This window comes from Camarhynchus parvulus, chromosome 8 (genome assembly GCF_901933205.1).
Source record: "Camarhynchus parvulus chromosome 8, STF_HiC, whole genome shotgun sequence".
NCBI lineage: Eukaryota > Metazoa > Chordata > Aves > Passeriformes > Thraupidae > Camarhynchus > Camarhynchus parvulus.
Window position 1 is genome coordinate 27,259,079 of NC_044578.1, and position 9,983 is coordinate 27,269,061.

General features: G+C 52.1%; 1 protein-coding gene across 2 annotated transcripts; it reads right to left on the minus strand.

The window, feature by feature from the left end:
* Nucleotides 1-2,246: 2,246 nt before the first annotated feature.
* On the minus strand, nucleotides 2,247-9,983 carry LOC115906603 (torsin-1A-interacting protein 2-like). Of its 2 annotated transcripts, none has more exons than XM_030953913.1 (6): nucleotides 9,791-9,983; nucleotides 8,843-9,043; nucleotides 6,893-7,222; nucleotides 6,448-6,762; nucleotides 6,002-6,100; nucleotides 2,247-5,175 (listed from the first exon to the last, which is right to left on the minus strand). In XM_030953913.1, exons 2-6 carry the CDS (start codon nucleotides 8,874-8,876, stop codon nucleotides 4,415-4,417), a joined length of 1,539 nt encoding a protein of 512 aa, XP_030809773.1. In that variant the 5' UTR covers nucleotides 8,877-9,043; nucleotides 9,791-9,983; the 3' UTR covers nucleotides 2,247-4,414. The 2 variants fall into 2 exon arrangements, with proteins under 2 accessions (XP_030809773.1, XP_030809772.1); XM_030953912.1 differs by having other exon boundaries at nucleotides 5,936-6,100.

Genomic DNA, 9,983 nt, shown 5'->3' on the forward strand with positions numbered 1-9,983 from the left:
CCAAAAAATCTTCCAAACACAATCAGAAGGGGAACCACAGGCCTCTGGAATGGAGAAGCTGTGCCTGTGGCTGCTGTTGCATCAGGTCCTGATGCATTCTGCTCCCAACTCACCTGTCCCAGGTAGCAGCTGCCTTCTCATAGGGAAAGTCTTGGGATCATAATTATAGAGGCTGAGAGTTAAGAAAGATGCATGTGAGACTGGCCTGGTGTGGAGAGGTCTTTAGGCACCTCCTGGTTTCCCTGTGTGTGTTCCTGCTGCTGCCCAGTCTGCTGCAGGGAGCCTGGTGCTTGCCCCAGAGCAGGAGCAATTGGACTTTTCTGCCCCTGTGAGCAGGAACCTGTGAGATCCAGGCACTCTGCAGACACAAGCTGTGCCCAGGACTGTGGCTGATCCTTGTTCCTACTGCTCTGAGCAGCCCTAAGGGTTCAGCTCTGTTAACACAGACATCAGGGGCTTCCTTCAGCTCAAGCTGTCATTGTCTGGCCAGGTCTGCTGCCCTGTGGACATTGCCATGTCCTGATTTTCGTTGCCCAGAGGAGTCTGAGTGGTCCCTGGGCTGCTGGGCAGGGGATGGAGCAGACCTCAAAGGACTGTGAGCTGTGTGGAGGCTGTTTCCATCCCTTGTGCTCTGCTGTCCTGGTGCCTCTGCATTGGCTCTGAGAGGATCCTCAGCTCTTGAGTGCCCTCAGGAGGGATGTGCAGAGCCTCTCCTCAGCCTCAGCACAACTGCACAGTCCAGCTACAGCAGGGAGAGGCCAGGGGGATGCCTGCCATGGCTTAGCCCCCTCCCTCTGTGGGGAACATACTTTTAAGCTGCATTCTTTGAGCCTTTTCATGGGTCCACGTCCCACAGGCCAAGCTCCTTTGTGTGATTCATTGCCCAGCTGCTTCCCCTGCAGAGGCTGAGGTGGGAAATAAAAACAGCTTCTAGCTCCCAATATCTGCAAATCTCAATGACAATGGAGGTTTTGTAGGCCAGAAAGTGGCCCCTGAGGGAGCAGCCCTGTGGAGGGTTAAGCTGCAGATGAGCGATGTGGCTGAACTGGGTTCACTCCTCCTCCTCTTTGTGCCCTGCCTTCTTCCAGCTCCAGCCTGTGCTGGTGCAAAAAGTGAGAAGGGATGTGGCAGGAATGTCCCTGTCCCAGGGGCAGGGGTGCTGCAGGCAGCACAGGGTGATGTGCCACATCTGGGCACCACTGCCTGGGCCACTTGGCTTTAAACGCTGAGGGTGACAAAGCTGCATCAGCTCCAGGACAGCAGCACGTTCACAGGGATAATCAGCACTGATTTGGTGGTGGAGCAGACCAGGCTGGCCTTCCAGGACTGGTTTTGCCTCTCAGTTGTGCTCCTGTGTAATTTTCAAGGTGATTTTTAGGATTGTTGAGCACCTTGTGGCAACACATCCTTTCCTGCAGAGACTGGGACTCATAAAAACCCCACCAGTGCACCTTTCTGCTTCTGAGTTTGTCCAGCTGCTCCCTTTGGACTCACTTTTGGATTCATCTGCAAGACTTAAAAAAGCAGCCTGGTTTTTGCATCAAAAACCAGCATTGCTGTACCTGGGGACACTGGATTTTCATGTAAATCTGTGGTGTAAGACCAAATCTTCTCCTCTGGCATCACACAGGAGATGGGTGATATTTACTTCTGGTAATCAATGACATGGACATCCAGGTGAAGGCAGGTGCCATTGTCATGGCTATTGTTGTCAGGGGACTGAAGAAAATCCAAACTAACAGGATAAATCCTTTCTTTTCCAGGCCTCTCTGTGTTTAGGCTAGAGCTGGGCAACACAATTCATCACAAAAGTAAAAGTTTGAGTGTGCTGAAGTGGTGGAATATCAAGTGGAACCAATCTGTTGAAATGAGAAATATTTGCTTTTCGTATTTCTGAAACATTTCAGTTGTCAGTGGATTTCAGCTTCATTTATTAAGTATTATGCAAACCCCAGTGTACTTCAGCCTGGATTGAATCCAGCAGCTCTTTGGGGGTTTGTTTTTAATTTTGCCTCGGTTGAAAAGGCTGCAAATATTTGCCCCAAACAACTGAGAAAAACGTTGTTTAGAGTTTTTCCAGGAAAAGCAAATATTCACTTTGTTTGCACAGCTACAGCCCTCACCTAAGTTAAACTTTGCCTAATATGATGATCTCTTTAGCTTAATGAAAATAGCTGAGAAAAAAATAGTGGAATACAGTCAGACTCCAGTCTCACTTTGCTGGCTTCTTTCACAATCTCACCATTTATTTTTAAATAGAAATCCTGTTCCAGAAGCAAGCAGATATTTGTCTTTAGAAGGCCATAAAAATATCTCAGTATTGGAAGAACTCAGGTGGGTGACACTTTCAGCAATGGGGAGTTGCCTTTGCATACCTGGGCTATGCATTGCAAACACAGTATGCAAAATGGACAGAGAGAACATTAAAATACAGATTTCCACCAAAATGTTGGCATAGCATGATTAATGCTCTGCTGGTCCTTACATCAACACCCTACAGAGCAGGATACAGTGTTTTCTCTCACCAAAGTAGTGTACAGCAATAGGAAAGAGTGAGAGGAGGAAGCAATCTGTATCTTGTATCAAACCAGCAGGTACTCCAGGGCTCCAGCAGGTGGTTCTCACATGTAGCCCAGTGTTTATCACAGTTAAAACCCCTGTGGTATCTTGTCTTCATGTCCCTAGCCAACCAAAAAGTCTGTTCTTTGGCCAGAACATGAACAAATAACCCTCCCTCTTCCTTAATTTTGTCCCCTCCTCCAAGTTAAGGGTCACTAAGGTCCTGGGACAGGTCAAGGCACACAGCAGGGGGAAAGAAGAGACAGGCTGTGGTTTTTAGGGTGCAGGGCTGCACCTCCCCAAGCCCTGGGTGAGGCAGATCAGCAAGGCACTGTTGGCAGGAGACCCATCCAACACCAGGGTCCAGCTGCTGTAAGGAGCACCCTGATGTGCAGCAGCTAAAAACCACCATGGTGCTGTGGATTTGTTCTTGTTTGGACACAGAGCCTGGCTCTGCAAGGCCACGTCTGCTACAGCTGCTCCTTCTGCACAGGCACATGGGGCTGGCCCCTGGGGCTGCCCTTGGGTTATAATAAATGCTGTAACCTGCACCTGCCCCTCCAGGTGTTCCTGAGTTGGCTGCCCTGCCCCACAGCACCTGCAAAAACACAGTGTGGGGCAAACCACAGTGCTTCCAGGACTTGGATTTCTCTTCCTAGGATGCAGAAGAGGAGGCACAGAAAGAAACTAACTTGCTTTGTCAAGGAGTTTTAGTGTTAATGGCAGAGATTTGGTCTTCACCAGCTAACCCAGCTCTGCTCCTACTTGCTTTGGCAGATGCCAGAGCTCCATCTGTCTGGCAGGGAGGCAAATGTACCCTTGGAGGGCAAGGACCTGGTGTGCTACCCTACATGGTTTGAAATACCAATGTTAACATCTACATTCATCAATAGAAGACACCTGGGGAGAGGCTGGGACAGGCTGCCAGCCCTGCACACAGACCAGAGATCCAGGTGAAGAACAATCTGTTGTGTGGGACCAAAGCATCAACCTGAGGGGAGAGTCACAGCCTCTGTGTGGCAAAGGGATTGAGGGGACTTGTTTTAGTGAGAGGAAGCATTACATTACACTGTATTATTGATTTTTTCACCTGTGTAATCCCTTGAGGCTTCACACAATCACAGCGGCAGCAACTGTTTCACTGCTCTCTGGTTCTGGAGCTTGTTCTCTGGCACGTGGGATCCTCTCATGGGAACCCTGTCATTAGGGCAGTGCTCAAGTGCTGACAACTGGAATTTCTGGTAATTGACGTTTAGGGGATCTCTGAATTGCAAGTTTGTTTGAGGATCTGAGCTTTGCCTGGTGTCAATCAGGCTGTGCAAGTGGGACACTACAGGGATTTACTGGTCACACCCTTGACTGGCAAACTTCTTTTTCAAGCATGCCTTCAAAATGTTGGGCCTTGAGGAATTTGACCTTTCTGTGTTCCAGCAGCTCCCTGGATAAAATATATTGTGAGACTGATGTACACAACTTTAGCAAGCTGAGGGGCAGGGAGACATGAAAGAGCTGCTGAATCCCAGCATCTTTCTGACATACTAGTTGTGAACATTATTTGTCTATTTCTTGATAGAAATGCTACCTGCCAGGTCCTGTTTTCCCTCCTGCCTCCCCACACATTGATGTTCCCCCATGGAACTCTACAACACCCCCTGTTCCCATCTCCCAGACAGAAGTGTGTGTATCACCTCCAGGACTCAGCTGCCCAAATGTCCTGGATCAACTTGTACCTGTCAAACTCTTCCCAGGAACCTACAAGAAACAAATTGAAGAGAAGTAACACCAGTTGTGCCTGTACCAGAGCCACCCAGGACCATCTTTCCAACCCTCCTCGGGGCTCTGACCACTTTTGTCCCTAGGCTTTGGCATAGCAGCCGCCCTCCTCGATGGTCTGCACGGGGTGAATGGGTAGGACCAGGTGGGAGATGCGGCTCCACAGCCCGCTCAGCTTGTCCGAGTCCATGCGGTCGTAGGAGCTGGGGCTCCTGGCGCTGGTGAACTTGGCCCAGAGGAAGTCACGGACCCTCTCCTCCACCTGCTGCAGGCTGATGCGGCTCTCCAGCACGTCCTCCTCCAGCAGCACCGTCAGCAGCAGGGCCACGTCCTTGAAGGCGGCGCTCTCGTGGTCGCAGTACTTGTAGAAGATGAGGGTGGCCCCGGCGGGCAGCAGCTCAAAGCGGTGAACCACCGCGGCCCGGCCGCCCGCCTGGAACGCCGCGCTCAGCTCCGAGTCCACCTGCAGCTTGGCCTGGTCGCTGTGGAGCCGGGCCTTGTCCCTGCCCTCGATGTGCACCGTGCTGCCGTGCAGGGCGGCCGAGTAGCAGTCGGCCAGGCGGGCGCCGAGGCAGCGCAGGGTGCGCTCGGCGCGGCGCGCGGCCGTGAGGATGATGATGGCCGGCTGCGTGGGCTGCGACGCGTTCAGGTGCTTGCGCAGGAACTTGCGCCCGCGGAGCCACAGCTCGGGGCTCTGGCCCGGGAAGCTGTGCTGCAGCTGGTCAAACTGGGACAGGAATGCCTCCACCGTGGGGTTCTTGCGGGGCTGCTGGGAGCTGGAGGTGGGGCTGCCGAAGCAGAATATGCAGAAGCCCAGCACTGTGAGGCCCAGGATGAAAAGCCCTGTTCAGCAGGGAGAGACACAACACGGGGAACAGGAGTCAGTCCCAAGTGACCCACAGTGACACGCTGGAAAGCAGCTACAATGGCTGTTTCTCCCCTCTCAGAGCTTCCCTGCACTAGGTAAGTGGAGCAAGTTGGCCATGAAAGGTGAAAGGGCTGCTGGCTCCCACTCTAATATGACAGTGAGGAGGCTGCAGCTCCAGGGATGAGGGCGAGGATTGTGCAAACCTTCCTGAGGAAACTGCAGCTGCCCACAAGCTTTCTTCTTTTCCCCTTCCTCTGTTTTTTTAGGTTTGTGGCTGTTCAGAGCACCACATATGGAGGTGTCTGACCCACGTAAAGTGCTGCTTTCACTGCCCTCGTCCATGCTATGAGTGAACAAAGGCCACCGTGCTTCTGCTCAGAAAACAGAAGGTCCAGACACAATGCCTTGTGTCCCTCTCCATGGCAAAGCAGAGTCTCCTTCTAAAAGGAGAAATGTGTTGATGCAGATTAGCATCAGTGCTCCTGCTTAGAGCCCCAGGACAGAGCAGGGCTGGGGAGGGGGACCCTCAGCACAGCAGCCCCCCCAGGGCATCCCAGGGCACTCACAACATGATGACCACAATATGCCAGCTTTTGAGGCTGAAGAGCTGCAGGGGAAGCTGCCACTATAGGCTCGAACTGAGCCTGTATTTAAGGGGATGTTTTTTCTTTCAAACCCTCAGAAGAGGCTGTGAAAGGTCTCGAGAGAGAAGAGTAATTAAATGTGCTTTATTACTTGCTCCTGGAGGATCAGTGCCTTCTGGTCGATGAGTAACATGCAAGGGAAGCTTCTTTTCCTCACCTTTCCACAGGAGGGACTTTTTGGCCTTCTCCTGCTCTGTGTTTTGGGTGGTGATGTTCTGCAGGGAAGACAGAGTCTCTGGGTTTGGGGCTGTGTCCCCTGCAACGGGAGAAAAGAAATGTGCCACTCAGTGCTGAGGGAACAGGTAAATGGAGCTGTAGTAAGCAAAGCAGGAGGAAACACTGCTTTGGGTTAATACTGCCCTGAGTCTTGGCTCTCTCCTCTTGGGCTGGGCAAGGAGAAAGACAATGCAGAGTGCAGTGTGGCTTCATGCCTTTCACAGCACAACAGGAGCAAAGGCAAGAGAAAGAGAGAAGCCAATTAATTTCTTATACCTTATGACTCCAGGGAAGTGACAATGGCTATGAGAGATCTCATCCCATTGTTCTAGTGCCTGTGGGAAATGTAGGACGTGGAAGAGCAGCAGTGTGCAGCCACCAGCTCACCTTTTGGTCTTTTCCTTAACGTGCCTTGGGACTCGCTCTCCTGTGTTTCTTGCTCTCTGGGTGCCTCTGGCTCCCAGTCTGGGAGAGTGGTACTGCTGCTTTTCTCTGCCAAGTGGCCCCTGGGGACATCTTCCACACCAGTCACATCCAAATGTGTCATTTCACTGCCAGAGCTCTGATCCTTGCTTGTTGATGAGACATCTTTCTCTTCCTTGCAGAGACTTTCACACTGCCCAGTTGTCTCCTGGTGCTCCCGTGTTTCCTGGTGGACAGGGCTGTCTCCTTTGCTTTCCACGTTCTCATGGCCCAGCCCAGCTGTGGGGAATAAAATTCACAGACCTACACTTCGTCTCTTTTAGCCCAAGAACCAACAACTCTTTCTCCTGCTCTGCCTCCTCCAAGCCAAGGCCCAAGTTATCAGGCCCAAGGGTGGGGAGAGACTCACCTTCATCCAAGTCCTGTTTTTCCAGGGGTCTTTCTGAGACACCTTCTCTTGTCTTGTCAGATTCTTCTGGCAATACTTCAATCTCCTGGGCAGGTTTCTCCTCTAGTGTGGGACCAGCTGAACCCAGGAGTGTTGTCTCTCCCCCACGAGCAGCTGATTCACACACTGAAGAGTCCTCCTCTGGTTTGCAGGATGTCTCAGGCCACCTGCCTGTCACTTGGTGCCCAGGTGTTTCCTGGGTGGCCTCTTGGTGCTTAGGTGTTTCCTGGGTGGGCTCTTGGTGCACAGGATGCTCTGCTGTGCTCCCCACCTCAGCCTGGGCTGGTCCAGCTGTTGGGATCAGAGTTCACAAGCCCAGTGACCCACACAGGAGTCAAGAATGCCCAGTGCTTTACCATCACCCACACAACTCCCAATTCTGGCTCTGCAGAAACATTTAACCCCAGTGAGATGGGAGAGAACAGAGTGACCAGAGGTGAGAAAACTCTTGGGTTGAGATCCAGACAGTTGAGTGAAGGGAAGGAGGGAATCAGGATGTAAAGGCATCACCCACCACCTCCTGCAAGCAGACTGATGCCAGGCCAGTCTCCCAGCAATGGCCACCTTGGAGACCACCCCCTTTCTCCCTTTCTGTCTTTGCCCCATTTTTTTGCTGCTGAGCATGATGTTATACTGTGTGCAAGAACCCTTTTCCCACCTTGGGTCCCTGCCAGCCTTCTGCCCACCCCAGGGTATTTGCTGGGCAGGGACAGAAAGCCTTGATGCTGTGTTCAGCAAAAGCCAAAACACTGCTCTGTTTTCAACAATTTTTTTCCTCTAAACCCTCAAATCCAAACCACAGACCTTACAGCTGCCTTGCTAAAGCTAACTCAATCCCAGGTTGTGTCCTAGGTGGGATGGGCAGGCAATTCCTTCCTTCAGTGGTAAAATATGTCATCACATCTTCCAGAGACAGTGGGTTTTCACAGATAGTGATGGATTTGAAGAATTCCTAAGGCTGTTGTTGAGTACAGTTATGCCAATGCACTTCAAGCATCTGTCTGAATGTAAATGATAATTCTGCTCATGCTCTGTCTCTGTTTTTCTGTGCTGGAGCTGCTCTCCCAAAGAGCTATGGCAACATTTAATTAGAAACAAACACTGGAGCATAATTCAATAGAGAGATTCTGCAACTGAACAGCATTTGTGACATATTCTGACTCTCCCAGAACCAAAGTGCAGCTCACATTTCAGACACTATTTGTGAAAAATTGCTTATGAATGATCAAGCACTACATAAATGATTATGCTATAATTAGAATAAACACTGATTAAAAGGGTGAGGAACTCCCTTCTAATTTGAAAACAGAGAAAAAGCTGCACTTGTCACTTGTCAGAACATGATTTTTACATTCTTTGTTGCTGATTATTACAGTGACACTTCTGACTATCTAGGACAGACCTGAGCTGGTGATGGCATCACTTTATCACTGACACACTCATAGGTACTAGTCATAACAAGGCTCCCACAGAATGTAAGTACACGGTAGAAACTGAAACATAAAGAACTTGGAGATATCCTGCTGTTCAAGCTGGGGACAAACTACTCCCTGCCCTGCCTCTTCCACAGTTTTTCCAACCAGAGGTGGTGGAAAACTGGCTTATTATTTAAGCATCTGCAGATGGGAAGCACCAGGATGTGGGGAAGAAAGCTCTTCCAGTCTGGATCTCCCTCTTCAGCATTCCTTGTGCTGCCATCTTGGGACACAGAGTCTAAACCTGTTGCAGATCAGAATCTAAAACTGAAAGTAACTTGTTCATCTTTCACCCTTTAAAAAATGATAGCAACTTGCTTTCCTTGGCCTGGAAAAAATTGGATTCTTTTACTGGTTTATTTTTCTTCTGCACAGGTTTCTCATGTCACTGGCAGCAAAGGGATTTCCCTAGCAGATGGAGCAAGGATTCACTTACCTCCAAGCAGATCCACGCTTGGATTCTCTTCCATTTTCCTTTTCCCCTGGAGCTCTGGCTTCTGCACGGTTTGGTTTCACTTTCTCCGAGGTTCATAGGGAGCAGTACGTCCCTGCTGTTCCGGAGGCTGACCGAGTCCTGCCCTCCTCACAGCCACCATCCCGTCCTGCTCCGGCCAACTCCACCTACACGCCCACAAACCTGATAAGCAGAAACACCGTGAATCACGGTGGGGAAGGCTCCTCCTCCGTGATTCCCAAGGTGAAAATGGGAGGATATGAACCTTCAGCCCGTGGGCTGTCAGCTATTTTGCTTCCCGTCAGAGCAGGGGTTAATGCAAACCGCATTTATCTTGGGACACGCCAGGGGGGTGAGGCACTGCTGTCTCATCCCCACGGACGCCAGGCCGGAGTCTGGGGCTCGGCAGGCTGCCCCGGGAGCTTTTGGGCAGCTAGTAGCTCGCAGCCAGGCCGGCACGGAGCAATGACCCTGCTCCTCCTGTCGCTCCCCCCGCTGCCTCCAGCGTGTCGGATCGGGAGGCGAGCTGAGAACCACCCCGCGGACCCGGAGCCGCAGCCTGAGCCCCGCACCCCTCCAGCCATGATTCCCCCCGGCTAAAGCCCTCTGGGACAGGGCACAGACGGAGCCGGGCTCGCCGGTGTTATCCAGGCTTTCCCAAGCACAACTAAGCGGATGGAAAACTCCCAAGAAACTTTCCCCGCTGGAGAGCGGTCCGTGCGGTTTTCCGTACAGGGATCTCCAGCCCAGCCTCCGAAAGCAGCAGCTTTTCGGCACAGGGGGGCCCTCGCCCCCCAGCAGTGTCCCCACACACGGTTTGGGGCTGGGGGGTGCAGTCGCTGCCCCGCCGCTCGTCCCTCCCCTCCCTGTTCCCGATGCTGACGTTCCAGCAGGAGAAGGAAATCAGCAGAACAAAGTGGAGCCGCTTACCCAGGCAGGTTCGGAGCCGATCAGGGCGGCGATCAGGAGCAAAGAGGCGGCAGGAGGAGGCCAGCGCCGGCCTTTCCCCTTGCCCTCCGTCCCAGAGGCCCTTTGGTGGCAGGACACCAGCGCACACCCTGAATCCTCCGCTGCAAACGTGACGGTGAACCCTGCCCTTCCCTGGCTCCCGGCTGCCTGCTGG

Excerpts from the sequence above, each read along its gene's own strand:
- LOC115906603 (XM_030953912.1), bottom strand. The coding sequence starts at position 8,876 with ATGGAAGAGAATCCAAGCGTGGATCTGCTTGGAG. Across the intron at positions 6,763-6,892 it reads AAAACAGGACTTGGATGAAG|CTGGGCTGGGCCATGAGAAC; the intron begins GTGAGTCTCTCC and ends TATTCCCCACAG. Across the intron at positions 5,176-5,935 it reads CACTGATCCTCCAGGAGCAA|GGCTTTTCATCCTGGGCCTC; the intron begins GTAATAAAGCAC and ends CCTGCTGAACAG.